Below are 19550 nucleotides of genomic sequence, written 5' to 3' on the forward strand. Positions count from 1 at the left end.
ATTTCGCACAGAAGCATCAATTGCTTCAAATTCCATATCATCCGCCCACTGATGAATCTGATGTTATCTTGAACATGAAGCTGATGCACATGAGTCAGCCACCATTCCTGTCATATATTGCCACCTTAAGCATTTAAGTACTTTGTTTAAAAGAAACGTATTGTTAGATCAGGGAAGACAATCTTAATCGAAGCTTATTATGATGGGAAACTGAGATTTAAGACAAACAATAGAAGAAATGTCAAAACCATTTAGAAAATAAACATGTCCTAAGTTCAAGCTTTGAGATCGAAACAAAGATATTAATAGATACATTCTTAAGAGATCGTACGGGTGGTGTAAATGTAAGTGTTTGGAAATGAGAAAGTAAAAAGCTGTATGGTGCGATCAGACAGCATGTCTCATAACAGAGGTCATGAATATCGGTACATGAAATCCAAAGTATGAAACCTTGATTACTACTCTTCCACCAGAGATGTCTTCGCCTTTTACAAAAGATTTTATAAAAAAAATCGATACTTAATTCTACGTGTTAGAACAATATAGTAGAAACTTTATGGAAAAGAAGAAAGCAGGAAGATGATATAAGGGAAGTTACATGCATGTCGAACCTGAGATTTTAAATATTGCGTCTTTACCACTCACAACAGGTTCAGGAGAGATCTTTACACCTTCTACCTTAACCGGAACCAACCTGATCCATCATGGTTTTGAAAAATTAAAATGCAGTATAGTATGAGAAGATAAAAATATGATTCCAGTCAAATTTAAATATATCATCAGAGTGTCATTAAACTTGATACAAAGAGAGGACAACAAAATCATACCCCTTTCGGAAATACACTTTTGCCAATGTCAAAAGGAAGTAAACTTTGAAAAGCATCTTGATCCTCAGTTTTTACGCTCCGAGTAACAGCTTGCTAATAGATAATTCTTAAGAGGAGCAATCTACAAAATTGGTCGATCCAAATCATCTATGCAGCATAACAAACAATTGCAGCAAGAGCTTCATAGTTCATAGTAAGATCTGAAGTTATATTGAAAGCCTTGTTCAAGACTATCCCAAACTACGAATATATATTTTAAAGTTTCTTGAAATTTTTTGCCTCAAGAGTCAAGACCCATTAACGGTTCTGTAAAAAGAAATATACTTACATGTGTTGGTCATATTGATCCAATAGATGTAGTACAGTCTCTTCCTTGCTCTTGTAATCACACATGCACTTCATGATCCTTCTGTGAACCTGAAACAGAGCAACGAAAGAAGAGCATAAGAGATTATATAATGTATGATGGATTCTTACGTAAGGCATCACCAGCATTAGAAGTAGTAGGTTCTTGAGGTGTTTGTGATGTTACAGCATCATCATCTCTTTGGATATTACATAGACGTTGCTGCTCTTTCTCTCTTTTATCCCTGAACCACATCGGTATGTGTTTGTGGCTGTATATTCTTGAAGCTTTACGTATCTTCCGATAAGTGTCGCAAGACTGATAGTAGGATCTGAACTATTCTGGATACATTGCTTAACAACGATCCCTCACTACAAAATAAAAGTTTATAATCACTGAAACTATCAGTTCAAGTGGTCCAGAGACATATCCATATAGTCATACAAACCAAAGAAGAAAAAAAAAACTAACACAATTCATCGGGTCTTGTAGAGCAATTAAGTACATAAACTTGACACACAGTATATAGATATATATAGAGCCAATAAGTGAAACTTACCTGCAAGAGTCAATCATTGTGTGTTATCAAACCATCGATAGCCACAAAGTATAGCCATGTGTGTGATTGTCGAATGTAAATTAGGAAGAGAAAATCGAGGTGAGCCATGACGGAAATCGCAAGCTGAGAAGAATTTGGGTTTGCGAAGGGCCAACTTATAATTTTTATAAAGCCCAACCGAAATCCATTTCTAATCCAGCGATGTTGACGTGGCAAAATCGAACTCACCCATTGGCTGAATTTCTATGCTGAGGTGGACAATCTCAATGGAGCTCATATATCCTTTTTAATATAGTATATATTTAAAAAAAATGTAACATATAAGGTTTCCTCGTTTTTGTAATTTAAAGTCATTTTAAAAAATTCAAAATATAATATATAAGAAAAAATCTAATTTTTTATTATATAGTTAATGTGATTGTCTATTTTATTTTAATAATATAAAATTAAACAAAAATGAAGAAGAATGCAAAAATTGTTATTAAATCTTTATTATTCATAATCATTAATTGCCATATATATGTAAATCATATTAGGTAATTACATAACTTTTATTTAAGGAAAGAATACATACTTCTTATATTTTAGGTTAATATAATGTTCTCTAGTGTTATATAATTATAGAAAAAGGGGACAACTTTAGATTAACCTATAGTTTATAGTAGGTGCTCTAGAATTCTTAGAAAAAAGATTTAGAAGGCATATAGATGTGCCACATAAACAAAGAGTATTTTTTAATTAATACAAAATTGAAGTTACATTTTAAAAAATGCTTCTCAATTAATATACTGGGGATTTTAGCCGATTAATCAAATGTTGCATATACTTAATACAAATTATATGATCAAAATGAATCCTTGGTTTAGAGATGAAAGATCCAAACCGGTGGTTTGATGATTTCCTTATAAAGACAAGTTCAAAAACCGAATTACGCTCGCTCTCTTTCACAAGACGTTGGCTCAAATGCCCGGAGGTGATCGGAACAAGAAACCGCAAGAAGAAGAAGAAGAAGTAAAGACAAGCTTCGCGCATATTCCATACGACCTCACCAAGCATTGCCTCGCAATCACCCCGAGACGTCATTACCCGAACCTCTCTCTCGCCTCCAAATCCTTCCGCCGCATCCTCCGTTCCCCGGAGCTCTACCAAAGACGCTCCACCCTCGGCGTCACCAAACCCGTTCTCTACGCCTCCATCGGATTCCCTTCCTCCGAAACCCCGAGCTGGCACACTCTCCACCGCGACCACGTTTCTTTCCGCCTCCGCAAGATCGCATCACTCCCTTCCCGCCTCCTGAGCGCCGTCGCCACAGTCGGAACGGAGATGTACGTTCTCGGCGGAAGCGTCGGCGGAAACCCCACGTCGGACGTGAACCTCATCGACTGCAGGTTCCACACGAGCCGCTCGCTCCCGAGCATGAAGAGGACTCGCAGCCGGGCGGTGGCCGGAGCCATCGACGGTAAGGTGTACGTCATCGGAGGTTGCAGGAAGAAGTCTGATGATTGGGTCGAAGCCTTTGACGTAAAGACAGTTCGTGACGGACAGAAAGATTTTCGTTTTGGACCCGAGTGCTACTTGTTTGGTTTTCGATCCCAGTGTAGGTGCTTTGGTCGAGTGGGACGATGGAGGCGAGCTTATGAGTCTGTGGCAAGCGTCGTCGTGTATGGTTGATGATAAGTTGTAGGCCTGCGATTCCGAACCAACAGAACCGACATTTTGACATTTCGGTTATTGTTCGGTTACGGGGAGGAAACCGTTCGGCAGAGATTTATATATAGTTCGGTTATTCCCTCAGTTCGGTTCGGTTAAGTGTAACCAATCGGAAACCCGAGAATCATTAAACCTAGATATAAATACTTCTCTTAAGCTTAATGGTCGGCTAACCTTTTACTAAGCAGATCGAAAACATAATCCTTTCTATCTAATCTTTAAACTCAAATCCATTTCTCTCAAACCGATCGATTAAAAAGGTTAGTTCTCCTTCAATCTTCATCTTCTTTCTGTTTATGATTTGGGTTGGGATTAGGGTTTGTATTTCGATTTTGGGATTTCGGGTTTTTCACTTAAGATATTTTCGATTTCACTTTCTCTCTATCTATTACCACGGATTGTTTGTTGATTTTGTAGATTAGGTTTCTGTTTCAGATCGATTTTGAAACATTTAGCATTTAGGGATTAAAGTCAAAATCGATATGAGTTTTATGATTAGTGTTGAATAATGGTTTGATTTAAGTGTCTCACTGTGTCAGAAGCTCTATAAACTAGATTTCTTTTTCTTCATGTACATGTCTGTCGATTTTGTAGAACATGGTTTCAGTTTTAGATCTATTTTGTGTTGAATGTTGAATGATGGTTTGATTTTGTATCTCATTGTCTTATTTTTTTTTCCTTGGTGTAGATGTCTGCTTGTGAAGATACAATGATGATGATCAACCTGGAGAAGGACATGAATCTCAAGCTGGTGGAAAGAAAAGGCCGGCTTCAGAGAGATCAAGTACCGAACTGTCTCCACCTACAAAGAAGAAACAAGTTCACAGAGCAGAAGTGTGGCAACACTTTATTCAGGGGGAAGATGACCCGAGCATAGCTAACTGTCGATATTGTGGTCAAGATATAGGCTGCGACTCTAAGAAGAGTGGAACAAGTGCCATGAAAAATCACATATCTCGCTGTAAGTTGCATGAACTCTTTAAGTCTAGTGGGGGTCAGACAATCCTAGGTGATGATAGTAGTGCTGTAGTAACTGCAGTGAAGTATGATGCTACCCTGTTTAGGAGATCTGTGAATGAGATGATTGTGTTGAATGAGTTACCGTTTGCTTTTGTGGAATCTGAAGGGTTTAGGCGTTTCTGTAAGAACGTGTTGCCTATGTACACGGTTCATTGTAGGAAAACAGCAACAAAGGACATTTTTGGGATGTTCTTGAAAGAGAGAGAATTGTTCAGTTCTGAGCAGAAAATGGTCTCTCTAACCACAGATATATGGGTTGCTCCTACAACCTCTTGCAGCTACATGGTTGTGACAGCTCACTGGATTGACAGAAACTGGACTATGCAGAAGAGGATTATTAACTTTAAACCAGTGACAGACCATAAAGGAGAAACGATAGCTGAACATCTGAGTCACTGTCTTGAGGATTGGGGAATCAAAAAGGTGTTCACAGTGACAGTAGACAACGCCAAGGGGAATGATAAGGCAATACGACTGTTTACAGAAGCATTTAAGCAAGTAGGACCAGATGCTTTAGTTAGGAATGGGGCGTTGATGCATATGCGCTGCTGTGCCCACATATTAAACTTGATAGTGAGGGACGGTTTAGCTGAGGTGAAAGAAAGTTTGGTGGCTATCAGGAATGCAGTTAAGTATGTAAGATCATCTGGTCCACGGCTACAATCGTTTCAGTTGAGGGTCCTCTCAGGAAAAGTTAGTAGAGGAAGCTTGTCTTTGGACTGTACTACAAGGTGGAACTCAACATATCTGATGCTGTGTGCTGCGTTGAAGTTTAGGGTTGCGTTTGAGAAGCTTCTAGCAGAAGATATGTTGTACAATGATTACTTCAACGAAGAAGAAGAGACTGGACATAAGAGGGTTGTTCCTCCAACTTCTCACGGGTGGGATGAAGTGCAGAGGTTAGTGAAGTTTCTCAAGCTCTTTTTTGGCTGCACATTGGCGTTTTCAGCATCCAAGACAGTCACTTCAACTATATGTTACAGTGAGATTGTTGTCATCGAGAGAAACCTCATCAGTTTGAGCAACAGCAGAGATGGACTTCTTCAGATTCAAGCAAGGGAGATGAGGAACAAGTTTGAGAAATATTGGGATGGCCTTATCAACATGAATCCACTTATCATCATTGCAAGCGTGTTTGATCCAAGAAACAAGATGCAGTTTGCTTGCATTTGCTTTGATAAACTCTATGGTAAGGACAGTGTCGAGAGTACCCATCTTAGAAGCTCAATTAGGACTTTGCTGAAAGATCTGTATGAGGAGTATGCAGTAAAGATGCGCCCACAATCTCAAGGAGATAGTAGTGCTGGTAACAATAGTGAGAATGTCGAACATGAGACTTGTAACATGTTTGACATTTCTGATGATGATGAAGAGTATGAGGGGAGGGATTCTTTGTACTCAGAGATGGAGTCAGAGGTTGCAAATGATGAAGGTAGTAGCGAGCTTGATATTTACCTGATGGAAAAACCAGTGCCACGAACCTCAGACAGGATGGGAAGGGAATTTGATGTTTTGGGATGGTGGGGTCGTAATGCTACTAAGTATCCTGTTATCAGATATGGTGAAGGATGTTCTCGCTACCCAGGTCTCTTCGGTTGCTTCAGAGTCGGCATTTAGTACTAGTGGAAGGATTTTAGATCCATATTGAAGCTGTCTTACACCCTACATGATCGAAGCACTCGTACGCACACAGCAATGGATTCGAAATAATATACATGCCGAGAAGCTTGCAAGTTTGGTTCAGATGTTTGAAGAATTGAATTTTCATGAGTCTTTAGGTAAAATCTTTCACTTTTTCTGTTAATATTTATGATTTATTTTGTGCTAATTGTATTTGTCATTGTGTAGAGACTCCGGAACTACCAAGACAAGCTGAGAATTAGAGGTAATGTCATCTTCTTTAGTGTTTTGTCTCTTTATTTACTTTGTAGTTTGTATCTTCTGAAGTCTGAATTTAATAAATTGCAGGTTGGACTGTGAGAGTGAGCATGGTGATGGCCTGTCCTTTTTTGGCTCTTGTTCTCTGTTTTTGGACTTAAGCTTCCTTGTTTCCCTTTCTCTATTTTTGGTAAAACCACCACTTGAATCTATAACTCTTTGCCTTTTTGAATGTGTGTTTCGTGCAAAGAGAGTTAGATTCAATAGGTTTTAATGTTTTATGAACTATTGTAGATGTTTGGGAAATGGATGTTTTTGGTTTGAAGTTTTAACAATGGAATTTTTTGTGTGTTTGATTAATTTTCTGAAATTTTAACATATTAATCGATTAACCGAATTGAACCGACGAACCAAAATTACCGAATAACAGATTTTTTAAAATAACCGTAAACCGAAACTAACCAAAATTAACCGTAATTAACCGAATTAACTGATTTTCATTCACTTTTATAAATATAATCGGTTAATTTCAAAAATTCCATGATTCCGAAAAAACGATTTCCAAACCGAACCGAACCGATAAATTTATCGGTTATTATCGGAATTACTTTCCGAAAAATCGGTTAACCGAAAACCGAAAAATCGGTTCGGTTCGGTTCGGTTCGGTTTTGGAAAACCGAAATCGCAGGCCTAATAAGTTGTATACAATTGATACTGGGCGTTCTCTCAAGTATCCGATAGTTGTGTATGATCCAAAGGCAAAGGTGAAGAGGTGGAAACCAGTTTATGGTGTAAATTTGAGGAGAGATTTGCTTCCTTTTAGCTCTTACTATGACTCCAAAATGGCGAATCTTGGTGGGAAGTTGTTGATTTTGATAGGTAATAACCCCTGGCCTATTTTTCATTACGGGAGACAAGATGTGTGGTGCGTAGAGATTGCTTTGGAAAGACACGGAGATGAGACTTTTGGGCGTGTTGAATCAACTATGCTGGTGCTTACATCACAGAAGTGGCCTTCCATTGAGCTTTCTCGAACTCTTACTATATGATGATGCTTTGAGATGGGTTCTTCCAGGTACATAACTATGGTAAATTCTGAGCTTGCAGGTGAAGGATTATTAGTTCAAGTCTCAAGGCTTAGTTGTGTTTTCATTAACTTTGCAGGTGAAGGAACTTCTTTTATTTTATTTTTTGATAAATGGAACTTCTTTTATTGCATCTACTGTTTTAGCAGCTTCAGTATGAGAGCATATATGAAACAAGCAGCTGTTATCTGACACCTCAAGAGTAACTTCTTCCTTCTTAAAACTCTTGAGTAACCATTGTTGTAGCTGCCTTTTGTACATATATACTTCCCAAAACTTGTTGAAATGCATCTATGGTTTGCTATGTTTTAAGTTATTTTCGTTTGCTTTTAGATATAATTCATCTGCGAGTAATCACTTTCATACATGCAAAAAACATCCCACGTGCTTCTACCAAATGAGTAAAATGAAATCTTGGTTTAGAGAAAAAAGCAGAGCAAACGGTTTTTGATCTGGCTGACAAACTTGTTCATAATCAAATAAAAATGCAATTGTCAAAAGTCAAAACTCTCGAAACGTAGGAGAGTAAAGACGCTGTTTAAATTTCATAAAGAAACTTGTTCGTAATTAAATGAAAAAAATGCCATTTTCAAATTATAAAAACAAAAACAAAAAGGAACAATTGTTTTGTTCAAAAAAAAGGAACAAGTGTAAAAACTCAACATATAAATTTAAAAATTTATGATCAATACTCAAAAAATATACATTAGACTAAATGTTTGTGTTATTTATTCATATTTTATATATCTATTTGAGGTATTTCTTAAGATTTTTGACTATATTGGATATTTATTCGAAATTAGATTTGGATTTATTATGTTTTTGTTTGAATTTTTAAATTTTGGATTTCTTCGTTTGGATTTGAAAAATATTTAAAACCTCAAAAACCATTATATATGTAGGACAATCCACAATGGTTTTTTTCCAAGTTAACCAACGGTTCGGTTTGCTGACCAGTAAATTTACGTTGATTGGAATTTTTTTCAACAGCCTATTTTTTTCATTTTTAACCTTCCACCTCATAATTCTCTCTAGTCCACTTCATTTTTTTTCTTTTTTATGTTTTCTTCTACTTTTCATATTTTTATTTAGAAACTTATGATAAAAGAGATTTTCAGATACGTCCAACATATGAAACTAATTTCTATTTGTAGAACACGTACATAATAATTTTGATATAAGAAATTAAAGAAATAAATAAATTTGCTATTGTACAGGTGACCAAAAATATTAAGGTGAATACTTGTGGATCCAAAGTTTTATGCTTTTAACACGTTGAAAAAATTCAACAGCAAATAATATAGGGCAATTCTTCTAAATAGACAATTTTCAAGTTTTGGTCAAAAAAATAGACTACAAGGAGTAAAATGACTAAAATGTTTCATTTAATAGGTAAAATGACACTAATACCCTAGATATAAAAAAATTAAAAAAAAATCCTTTTTAATAGTTTTAGATTATATGTTTTCAAATTCGAACTTTTTTATAAATTTTTTTTGAATTTTTTTTGTTTTGATTTTTTTTTTTCAAATTTTCTTTTTGTAATTCGAAAATACTTTTTGAAACTATTTTTAAATTTTTTATTTTCAAATTTTTAATATTTATTTTTTATTTTATAAAAATTTAAACCTCAATCTCAAATCTCCACCTCTTAACTCTAAACCGTAAGGTTTGGATTAGTTAATCATAGGGGTATAAATGTATATTTTCTTCTTTAATGAAACATTTTGATCATTTTCCTCCTTGTAAATTATTTTTGTGACCAAAACTTTTTTATTGCTATGGTAGGGTATTTCCGGATGATCTATGTCAATACTTGGTTTGAACGGACTGAAACATTTCTCTCCCATTTTCTTGTATGAAGGCCACGAGAACAAATAAATGATAAAATATATTTATCAGCCAATCAAACTAAATAACAAACATTTGATTTGCTTGCGAAACAAGCAACACCTGGAAATACAACTTTTCATTTTTATAACTATGTCCCAACTTTTTTTAAACTCTGCTATGGCAGAAGATTACTTTGATGATTAATATCAATTTAAGTTCGTGAAAAACAAAAAAAAACATCTGATATCCAGTTATATCATATTAGTTGTTTTAAAATCATTATATTTGATATCCAAGTTTGAAGCAGAGTTGCTAAGAAGCTGTAACCGATAACTCTTGCAGAATAAGCCATGTTTTGGTGCTTTTGTGTATGTATGTACACTAACATTCTACTCTACTATGTCGGTTTAGAGATGAATCAACACAAACCGGTTTGTTTTGACGTTTTGATTTCAAAACAAATCTTGGTTTAGAGATGAAAGCTTTGTTGGTTTCCTTGTAAATAAATACACAAGAAGCGAAGCGAAGCGAAGCGATCAACAACTTTTTCAAAAACCAAAGCTTTCTGTATCTCATTCGCTTCTGACTGACTTAACAAGACGATGGCTCAAATTCCCGGCGGCGGCGATGCAAACAAGAAACCGCAAGAAGAGCCAGTTCTCTACGCCTCCATCGGATTCCCTCCTTCCGAAAGCCCGAGTTGGTACACTCTCCACCGAGACAACGTTTCTTTAACCTTGCGCAGGATCCAAGAACCATTACCTTCGAGGCTCCTGAGCGCCGTCGCCACGATCGGAACAGAGATGTACGTACTCGGTGGAAGCGTCGGAGGAAACGCCACGTCGGACGTGACTCTCATAGACTGCAGATTCCGGACGTCTCAGCCCCTCCCGAGCATGAGAAGGGCTCGCAGCCGCGCGGTGGCCGGAGCAATCGGCGGGAAGATATACGTCATCGGAGGCTGCAGGAAGAAGTCTGACGACTGGGTCGAAGTCTTTGACGTCAAGGCTCGGAGTTGGCGTGTTGTCCCTGGCGTCTTGCCTCACGCTCATTGGGAAGGACAGTTCGTGACATGCGCCGTGATGGACGACAAGATCTTCGTTCTGGATCCGACTACTTGTTTGGTTTTCGATCCCATTGTGGGCGCTTTGGTTGAATGGGACGACGGAGTTGAGATGAGGAGTTTGTGGCAAGCGTCGTCTTGTGTGGTCGATGATATGTTGTATACCGTTGATCCTGGGTGTTCTCTTAAGCATCCGATAGTTGTGTATGATCCTAAGGCAAAGGAGAGGAGGTGGAGGCCAGTGTGTGGTGTAGATTTGAGGAGAGATTTGCCTCCTTTTGATTCTTGGTATGACTCCAAAATGGCGAATCTTGGTGGGAAGTTGGTGATTCTGGTCGGTAGTAACCCCTGGCCTTGTTTTCATCACGGGACCGAGGAGATTTGGTGCGTAGAGATCGCTTTGGAAAGACAGGGAGATGATATTTGGGGGCATGTCGAGTCAACCACGCTGGTGCTTACATCCCGGAAGTGGCCTTCCATTGAGCTTTCTCGAACTGTTACTCTTTGATGATGCTTGAGATGTGGTTTCTTGCAGGTACGTGTCTCTGTGATAAGTAATGGCGTTGTCTTCTAACTCTCAAGGCTTAGTTTTGTTTTCATGAACTTGCAGGTGAAGGATCTTAGCTTGTTGATATGATGAGAGAAAAATATATATGAAGCAAAGTGTCTGTCATCCGACACCTCAAAGAGTAACTCGTCCTTCTTAACCTTTGTGGCATTAGTGTGGATACTCTTTACAGATTTAGCCTTGAGTAGATTTCTTTTTAGCTGCCTTTTGTAAATAGATACTTCTTGTTGAAATGCATCTTTGGTTATCTGTGTGTTTACATATATAATAATTCCTCTGCGAGTAATCACAATTAGACAATTTGAAGTAGCACACTGTTTACAAAAGGCTATACTATTCTTATGGAAGATTTCTTCAGCTTCATGGTTAGGCCTAGGCCATTTTTTTATTGCGTCACTGTAGCATTCTTACTAATCTTATTTGTTGAATATATTTCATCTCCAAGTAACCACAATTAGATATAACAACAAAAACCAGTCTGCTACTATTATACGAGCAAAATGAAATCTTGTTCATCTCCAAGTAACCACAATTAGATATAACAAGAAAACAAAACCAACCAGTTTAGACAACCGGTGGTTATGACCTTATGCTATCCATCCTTGTTGGACCCAAATAAGATAAATTAGGATTTGAAACAAGGCCCGCCAGAAAGCAAAAATTAAGGTCCCACCGAGAATTGAACTCGGGTTACTAGATTCAGAGTCTAATGTCCTAACCGCTAGACCATGGGACCATTTTGCTGTTTTTTAAGGATAATGCACTGTATCTTCTCTTTTGCTCTGTTTGTCTCCAATATCACTCCTCCCTCCCAGCTTCTCTTAAGCTTTAGATTCTCTTGTGCTTGTTTTAAGGTTAGATTTTTCCAGGACATGGGTATTCTTAATGAGGGCAATTGGAAATATGTTAGTCAACTTTCCTTCTTTACTAACCAATAGCATCTACAAGAAAATCCGACCAGTGGTTAAAAGACCTGAAGTAGCAACAGACCATTATGGTTGACAACAGAGTTAACTTTAAGCTCATGTACATGCTGGCTTGTACTGATGAAGAATCTGAGAGGAGGGTGAGAGACAAAGGGGAGAGAAGAGATAAATTCGAAGATGGTCTTTGACTCTAAGGATTGGATTCTCAAGGGTGAGACCATCTTTGATGAGGAGGTTACTTTCTCCGACTACTCTGAGAATAATAGATAGTTCGTAAAATGAAAGCTGTACACTAAACACATAATTATAAACTTATCGAATGTGCGAATCAGTCTTACAATATTAAAACGAATATATTCATTCTTTAATTGTCTTATAAAAACAAGTTAATATAATCTTCAGCTGATAAGATACGAAAACAAAAGTAAAATTTACAGGATCATAGATTCTGCACTTAGGCATGTATCCAAAATCATGCTGATTCGATTCCAATGCGACAGATGGGATTCTCTTTAACTTTTTTAAGATCCACCTGTGTATACCAATAACACATGAGAATTATTATTACTTTTCTTCAGATATATTGTATTAAGTAAGATCTGGTACCTTGTGTCCAAACAGCTCGCGGATGTTGTCACATTTGTATAAGATCATTGTTGGTCTGTTTAATGAAGCAAAACCAGAAAAGAATATCAGCAAACTTTCTGGGATAAAGAAAAAACATGTCAATGAATGTCTTTATCTTTCTATTGTACCTTTCAAGAGAGAGACCCCATGCAATGACTCGAACATCCTCTGGAAGACCCATTGGTTGTAGCATTTCAGGTCTGAACATGCCAGAGTTTCCAATCTCTACCCATTTCTCTAGTCCTGCATGGTAGCTGGTAAAAAGCAGAAGACACATTATCTTCAATGTCTGTTTTATCTTCAATGTCTGTTTCTTTTATTAGGGCCTTTTTAGCAATGATGGTTTGTTTGAATTGAATGTACCTGAAAATCTCCATGCTTGGTTCAGTGTATGGGTTGTATGCAGGCTTGAAACGTAGATTGGACATCCCTGTAAGTGCGTGCACAATCTAGTAAGTGACTCTGAAGCATCAAAATTAAAGAGCAAATGGCAGAAATAATTAAAAAAAAGCACTGACCTAATCGAGAGAAGAATTCTTGTAATACACCAATGAGATCACCCAATGTAAGACCACGATCACAGACCACACCTGAGCGAAAGTGAGAGAAACTTTTAAATAGGAAATAACGGTGCGTATTTTAATGATTCTCTGACTACGAAATTCTACAAAATGTTTAAAACGCATTAGCTAGTGTAATTACCTTCAATCTGATGGAACTCTGCCAGATGGGTTTTGTCAACAGCCTCGTTTCTGAAGACACGGTCTATTGAAAAGTACTTCTTCGGAGTGAATGGTCCCTACAAAAAAAAAAAGAGCGATCAAATGAGTACAGAAACAATGTTGCACAGCTTGTAAATGCTTCACGTTCACTGAAAATTTGAAATGAGGTAAAAATTTACTCAGACCTTTGCGAGTGCATAAAGCATCCTAGACGACACTGCCGTTGTGTGGGTACGGAGAAGATTTTTGTTTGCTTCCTCTCTTTTCCACTCACAATTATACCTGTACAGAATTGAAATGGGAGATTAAAAATTATAGTTGACTATACTTACTAGTAAGCATCGAAAACAAGTTGTTACCCTCGCGATCCATATCCACCAGACTCATGAACTTGTTTCACCCTTGCAACATAATCTTCTGGTAATTCCCTTGTCGTCCAAGGAGCTACAATCAAATATTCACATATTAACATTAAGAGTTAGAATCAGATATTCACAACATTCAGATATTTCCAGAGACAAACTAAGTGACTGAGGATTCAAGCATTGAACCTTTCAGAAAGAAGGTGTCATGAGAGTCACGAGCAGGGTGCTGCTGCGGTTGGAACAGTGCATCAAAATTCCAGAAGCTACAGGGCAGAGGAAAAAAAAAAAGGTTCGTGAGAAATAGAGAATTCCCTCTGTCTCACAAAAAGCTTAAGATATCCAAAAGGCTGATAGTTGCATGAGTTGCTTTGATAGATTGATAGTATAAAAAGAGAGATTTAGATACCTGCTCTCAACAAAGTTGTTTGTTGGCATCTCTTCAAACCTGCGGCCGTAAAATCATTATTACCCGGTTGAAGAAAAATTGAAAAAAAATACTAGTAACGTGGTAAAAGTCTCACCCCATCTGACAAAATATGTCTTTGAACTGCTTCCGCACCTGAAACGAACAAGAATAAGAAAATTAATAGGCAGGTAAAATTTATTTCAAACTTCAGCAAGAGAAAAGGTAACCACCATCAAGTAAAATTTATTTTTTTGTGAGTTATATAAAACAGACACCGAGCTTGAAGTAAAGACATCCAACAGCTCGGTTTTTACATTTGAGTGTACCTTTAGAAGGGGGTGGAGATGCCCAGAATCAACAGGCTGTCCCTTAGCATTGACGTTATACTCCTTGAAATCTAACTCTTGCCAACTGCATGATTTATTTTCTTATTTGCACTATACCAACAATATAATTAACAAGTCGAAAACAAAAGGAGTGGTACTACAACATACTTTTGTAGATTTTCTCGAGTCAAATCAGTGGCCAAACTCCTCCTTTTGGGAGCATAGTTGGGACCTTTCTTTACTTCAGAATAGCCACTCCATTTCCTAAGAAGAAGAGAGGGAAGCGTTAAATAATGTCTCACTAAAGAAAACAATTTAAAAAAATATGAAAAGCGCTGTTAGTTACTCTGTCAATATGATGAGTTTCCTGTATTTGAGAGATTTGAGAGTTTCTTGGTCAAGTTCCTGAAGGTGAGAAAAACCAACTTAGTCTCCATAAATTATACAAATCTGGTTTAGAATTCTAAATAATTGTCCCGAAACAAACCAGTCCTTGCTGTATTTGTAAAAGCATCTCCTTCACTTTATCTTCAACATGTTGAACCTACAAAAAGATAGATGGCTACTCAGAGCTTATGATAGAGAGACCCTTGATGAGTCAACATAATAACTTCATAACCAAATTCAATACTACACTATAAAGATTAAGAAGTCAAATCACCGTTCTAGAGACTTGCTGTCCCATTGCAACCCACTTTTTCTTTGGAGCTTGTTTACTTCCAACATCGAATACAAAAGGATCTAGCATTCTCTACAAACAAACACAACAACAACAACAAGTTTACACACTGAAGCTAAAACAAATTGGAAGAAGCATGAATTGCAACCGTACCTGTAGATCATCCATTGATATGGTACCTTCCTCGGGAACAGCCGAGAAAAAGTGAAACTCCGGCGACCCTTCAGCCGCATATTTCTTCCCTTCATCAGTCAAATCGAAAAATTCCCGTTTAAGCACCTGCACGCACATCACCATTAGCGACAATGCTTAAATCACTAAATCCTCACCCTGTAGCGAGCGAACTGGTGGTACCTTAGCTTCGATGTAGCGAAAAGCCTGTAAGCTCTTGATGACGTTTTTAACTTCTTCGTGATCGAGGTTGTGCTCGGCCGCGAAGTAACCTGAATGTGCGATTTCATCGTTGTTCTGCAGGAACCCTAGAATCGCCTCCTCCGCCATTCTTGCTCACAAAGAAAACTATTTTTTTCGTCAATACTCGTTTATATAGAGGAGCATCGGCTGATTGTCGGCCCATTTATTCTTAAAGGCCCATATTTGAAATATGAACTAACAAATTTTCGGCACTTTTACTTGAAACGACATCGGTCTGTTTATGATTCTCAATTCACGCCTATTTGCATGGGAATGCCACGTGGCACATGAAGACGTTGCCAGTGAACGAGTTCTTTTTTTTTTTTCTATCAATGTCACCAAAACCGAATGCGGAAAGAAAAACAAATCACTAGAGGAAGAAAGACGATGAGGAAGATGAAGCACTTATCCTCCATTGCTAACGACGTCGTTCTTAGATGCTCACGGTATATACTTCTTCTCTCCCTAGCTATTTTATTTACAGATCTGTGTTTTGATTTAACTGATGATACAAGGTTAAGGATGATTTCGTTTTAAGAGAAAAAAAAATAGAACCGGCTTATTATGATTATGGTTTGTTATGATTGATGTTGAAGGGAGCTAGGGTTAACCATTGATGAAATGGTGGAAGAGTTTGAATGTCAATGGAAGCCTGGAAACGAAGGTACTTACTCCAAGAAGTTTGTAGAATTTTGCAACTCAAAGGTGGCTACTCGGGTTTGTGATCAAAACATACCTGAGAGAATCAAAGATGGTTCTTTTACACGTCTCACGTTCGATATGATGCTGGCCTGGCAACAACCTGATGCTGATGACAACGAGTCTCATCAGGTACCTATTTTTTAAACATTGAGACTCTGAATCACTTGGTTTCTTGGATTTGGAGTTTGTTAATGCATGTTTACTTTATTACTTGTGTTCAAAGGAAGCAGTAGGTAAGGAGAGTGAAGACAAGAGGATTCAAGCAACCTTATCACCGGAGCAAGACGACATTTCTCTTTTTTATTCAGACATCATGCCGCTTCTTGTAAGCAAATTCTTGTGTGTTGAAACTTGACGGTGATCAACTTTTCAACCTTTGCTTCGTGTGCATTGATTAGGCTGATCATGAACCAAGTGTGGGTGAAGATGCATTTGTGTATTTGGCCTCAATCATTCCTCTCCATGTGGATGTCATCAATGGAAGATACACGTTTGAGACTCTAACCGCTCCAACTGGCCACCAACTTCACTTCCCAGCTTACGATATGTTTGTCAAGGAAATACTCAAGTAACTATTCTTATATATATATATTTGGGTTTTAGACTTTTAGGCTCAGTATGAACCTTATTTCTTTTCTTTCAGTTTTTTTCTTTCTTTTCTTTCAAATTGCTTCAACTTGATTTATTATTCATACATTTTTTTGTATATTAAGGTGTATGAAACATTTGCAAAAGCAAGCAAAGCCTAAAGGGGTCGAATTGGCGGATGATGAGATTATATTGCATGTTGAAGGAACAATGGCTTCACAAAGAGTGGTTCGCCACATTAAAGAAACAAGCTGGCCTGGTTTGGTTTTACTATTATTTATTTTGTTATGTATGTCAACTTAGGAGTCATATGGCTGCTAAGTTTCTTATCAAAATGTCGTTGTAGGTAGGCTTACTTTGACAAACTATGGACTATACTTCGAAGCCGCGGGAATTATAAACTATGAAGATGCTCTTAAGATAGATCTTACAAAAGACGGTGCCAGTTCCGCAAAGCCTATTTCCACTGGTCCCTGGGGTGCCCCTCTTTTTGACAAGGCCATTGTCTACGAGTCTCCCGACTTGTAAGTATTTCTGCATAAGGATGGTTTAAAATAGTGTTAAGCTACATATATATATATATGTATTGTTACAATTTAACGTGATGGATTTTTAGTGAGGATGGAATTGTCTTGGAGTTTCCCGAGATGACAAGCTCAACAAGACGAGATCATTGGCTTATGCTTGTAAAGGAGATAACATTAATGCACCACTTCTTGAAGAAAAACAATGTTCAAGCTCCCTCACAAATATGGGAAGTCCATTCCAGAACAATATTGGGAATCATACGGTTGCATGCAGCCCGTGAAATGCTGAGAATTTCTCCCCCTGATCCAAAAAAGTTTTTAATATTCAGTTTGTTTGAGGAAGTTCCCAAGGGAGACTTTGTACTAGAAGAGCTCGCAGAGATTAGTATAAAGGTGGGTGCTACCAAAAACCCGTGTAGTGCTAGCTCCATATTGAGGAGTATAAACATGGATCAGCTTGGTAACATATTAAAAGAAGAAGGAGAAGCTCAGTGCAAGGAAATAGTTAAAGAGACTGATCATAAAGAAGAAATGCTTACTTCTCTTGAAAGTGCAGTAAATCAAACAAGAGAAGAGGAAAGGGAGATTGAAAAGGCTAAAGCTACAACAACTGAACTCGAAGAAGAAGGGATTACTGAAAGTGTGGCAGTTCTTATGGTAAGAAAGATTTTTGTGATGGGTTAGCATAGTGAACAATAGCAATTAAAATGATTTGGCAAATCATATTATATATTTTGGTGGCGAAAAAAAAGAAAAATATGAATAGTTGTTTTATGGTGTATTGAACTAACGATAATGATGCATCTAGCAGGAGTTGATGAGGCCATTGCAAGACGCAGTGCCATGGTTCCAGGAAGTGCTTTATTGGGAAAGGCCTTCTCGTACGCTTTTTGTTCTAGCCATAACAATTTTAATCGTCTACAAGTGAGTTTAAAGTAACTTCTAATCTAGAATTCTAATTGTTTGTAGTATATGGTATTAATGCTGAAGACAAATTGATGTTACAGGGAGTGGGTTGGCAAGGGTATAGCTGCTTGCTTAATATGGTTGGTGGTTAAAATGGCTCAGAATAGACAAAAGAGGGTACATACAAAAAAGGAGGATGAGGTAAGAGTGAGCACCGAATCTGACCAAACAGTGACCGAGAGCATTGTGTCGGCTCAATATGGCTTGATAAGACTTCACCAGTTGATGCAACATGTCAACATCACAATCATGAAGTTGCGATCCATATATACATCCAAGGCTACCAAGGTAACTACCATATAATATATGTAATTCGATAATAGTTTTTGTTATTTAGAAATTGTATTCTCTCTTACTCCTCTTCGATCATAGCATGCAAACATGGTGATGGCGTCGATGTTAGCTTTGGCAAGCTTCTTTGCGGTGGTACCGTTCAAGCTGGTCATCATATTTGGTACAATATACTGCTTTGTAATGACATCAAGTATCGGGAAACGCATGAGCAACGATCAGAGTAACCGGAGAATGAAAGAGTGGTGGGATTCCATACCCATTGTTCCCGTTCGCGTACTGGACTCTTCTTCCAAGTAATCCACATAATGTGAGTTTACTAAGGCGACTGTTTTTCGTTCTTTCCTATAATAAACTAAATAGAGAAATAATGTTTAGAAAAAAGTTATGTTTTGTAAAATATTACAACCATATGTCACCAGGTCCACAACTATTATAATAAATAAATTACAGAGTGTATTTGTTTTTATTTTCATGGATACTTTTGATTAACTATTAAACTAAGAAAACTTTCATATTTTATTCGTCTGCTTTGGAATTTTATTTTGATAATACTATGTTGTTAGTTCAAACTTTAAAGAAATTTGTAATGACCCAATCCCACCATCTCCACTTCTTTCCCCAATCCCACCATTTTCACCTTCTTTTCTACCATCTCCACCTTTTTTTCCACCATCTCCATCTTCTATAATTCACAAATTAAGAAAAAGAGAGAGAGAAGAAGAAGAAGAAGGGAGAAAGCTCACCTGAACTTGTCGCCGGAGCCACCACACGCCAGGACGTCGTCAAGCTCGTCACCACCATCATCCGCAACCAAAGGTAATCAGAAACCGCAATGTTTTTGAGTTAAGTTTCGGCCGTTTCAGTAAATCGACAATAAATTTCTAACCGTGATGAATCTCGTGAATCCAAGACTATCATCGTATTCTTCTCGTCGAGACAAATCCGTAGCCACCAAAAACGCCTCAATCAGAGTCCGGACGAAGCCGTACGCGCCCCCGCAAGTTTCGCCGACTGTGCGCATGTCGTTCACGCGCCACCGCCGGAAATCGCCTCCGCCGTCGCACCGCCTTCGCCGCCGGTAAGCTCCGCCGGTGACCGACACCGGTGACTCGTCGGTGA

General features: G+C 37.7%; 4 protein-coding genes and 1 non-coding gene across 5 annotated transcripts; 3 read left to right on the top strand and 2 right to left on the bottom strand.

Moving 5' to 3' along the window:
- Positions 1-1788: 1788 nt before the first annotated feature.
- LOC106338883 (putative F-box/kelch-repeat protein At2g29810) lies at positions 1789-7389 on the top strand. The gene is made up of 5 exons (XM_013777755.1): positions 1789-1831; positions 2643-2732; positions 2907-3253; positions 3285-3409; positions 7029-7389. The coding sequence occupies exons 1-5, from the start codon at positions 1789-1791 to the stop codon at positions 7387-7389; spliced, it is 966 nt and encodes a 321-aa protein (XP_013633209.1).
- Positions 7390-9838: 2449 nt separating this feature from the next.
- On the top strand, positions 9839-11088 carry LOC106341186 (putative F-box/kelch-repeat protein At2g29810). The gene is made up of 2 exons (XM_013779997.1): positions 9839-10856; positions 10932-11088. The coding sequence occupies exon 1, from the start codon at positions 9861-9863 to the stop codon at positions 10827-10829; it is 969 nt and encodes a 322-aa protein (XP_013635451.1). The 5' UTR covers positions 9839-9860; the 3' UTR covers positions 10830-10856; positions 10932-11088.
- Positions 11089-11553: 465 nt separating this feature from the next.
- On the bottom strand, positions 11554-11625 carry TRNAQ-CUG. The gene has a single exon. It is a non-coding gene; the product is annotated as a tRNA-Gln (tRNA).
- Positions 11626-12119: 494 nt separating this feature from the next.
- LOC106339923 (phenylalanine--tRNA ligase alpha subunit, cytoplasmic-like) lies at positions 12120-15445 on the bottom strand. Its single transcript, XM_013778792.1, has 18 exons — positions 15295-15445; positions 15094-15219; positions 14923-15012; positions 14749-14805; positions 14608-14666; positions 14430-14525; positions 14262-14346; positions 14051-14088; positions 13936-13974; positions 13716-13792; positions 13524-13608; positions 13350-13446; positions 13145-13241; positions 12961-13032; positions 12806-12872; positions 12571-12696; positions 12422-12476; positions 12120-12347 (listed from the first exon to the last, which is right to left on the bottom strand). The coding sequence occupies exons 1-18, from the start codon at positions 15439-15441 to the stop codon at positions 12288-12290; spliced, it is 1473 nt and encodes a 490-aa protein (XP_013634246.1). The 5' UTR covers positions 15442-15445; the 3' UTR covers positions 12120-12287.
- A 274-nt stretch (positions 15446-15719) lies between these two features.
- LOC106340824 lies at positions 15720-18897 on the top strand. Its single transcript, XM_013779659.1, has 10 exons — positions 15720-15800; positions 15951-16185; positions 16280-16381; positions 16455-16624; positions 16770-16903; positions 16991-17168; positions 17261-17828; positions 17980-18095; positions 18179-18425; positions 18510-18897. Exons 1-10 carry the CDS (start codon positions 15742-15744, stop codon positions 18726-18728), a joined length of 2028 nt encoding a protein of 675 aa, XP_013635113.1. The 5' UTR covers positions 15720-15741; the 3' UTR covers positions 18729-18897.
- The last annotated feature ends 653 nt before the right edge of the window (positions 18898-19550 follow it).

The sequence above is a fragment of the Brassica oleracea genome, chromosome C4 (genome assembly GCF_000695525.1).
Source record: "Brassica oleracea var. oleracea cultivar TO1000 chromosome C4, BOL, whole genome shotgun sequence".
Classification (NCBI taxonomy): Eukaryota; Viridiplantae; Streptophyta; class Magnoliopsida; order Brassicales; family Brassicaceae; genus Brassica; species Brassica oleracea.

Coding starts and splice junctions, on each gene's coding strand:
- LOC106338883 (XM_013777755.1), top strand. CDS start 1,789: ATGTGTGTGATTGTCGAATGTAAATTAGGAAGAGAAAATCGAG. Junction 1,832..2,642: donor ATTAGGAAGAGAAAATCGAG/GTGAGCCATGAC, acceptor TTCCTTATAAAG/ACAAGTTCAAAAACCGAATT. Junction 2,733..2,906: donor GAACAAGAAACCGCAAGAAG/AAGAAGAAGAAG, acceptor TCGGCGTCACCA/AACCCGTTCTCTACGCCTCC.
- LOC106341186 (XM_013779997.1), top strand. CDS start 9,861: ATGGCTCAAATTCCCGGCGGCGGCGATGCAAACAAGAAACCGCAAGAA.
- LOC106340824 (XM_013779659.1), top strand. CDS start 15,742: ATGAGGAAGATGAAGCACTTATCCTCCATTGCTAACGACGTCGTTCTT. Junction 16,382..16,454: donor CAGACATCATGCCGCTTCTT/GTAAGCAAATTC, acceptor TGCATTGATTAG/GCTGATCATGAACCAAGTGT. Junction 16,625..16,769: donor TTTGTCAAGGAAATACTCAA/GTAACTATTCTT, acceptor TTGTATATTAAG/GTGTATGAAACATTTGCAAA.
- LOC106339923 (XM_013778792.1), bottom strand. CDS start 15,441: ATGGCGGAGGAGGCGATTCTAGGGTTCCTGCAGAACAACGATGAAATC. Junction 15,220..15,294: donor TTCGCTACATCGAAGCTAAG/GTACCACCAGTT, acceptor ATGTGCGTGCAG/GTGCTTAAACGGGAATTTTT. Junction 14,806..14,922: donor GACAGCAAGTCTCTAGAACG/GTGATTTGACTT, acceptor ATCTTTTTGTAG/GTTCAACATGTTGAAGATAA.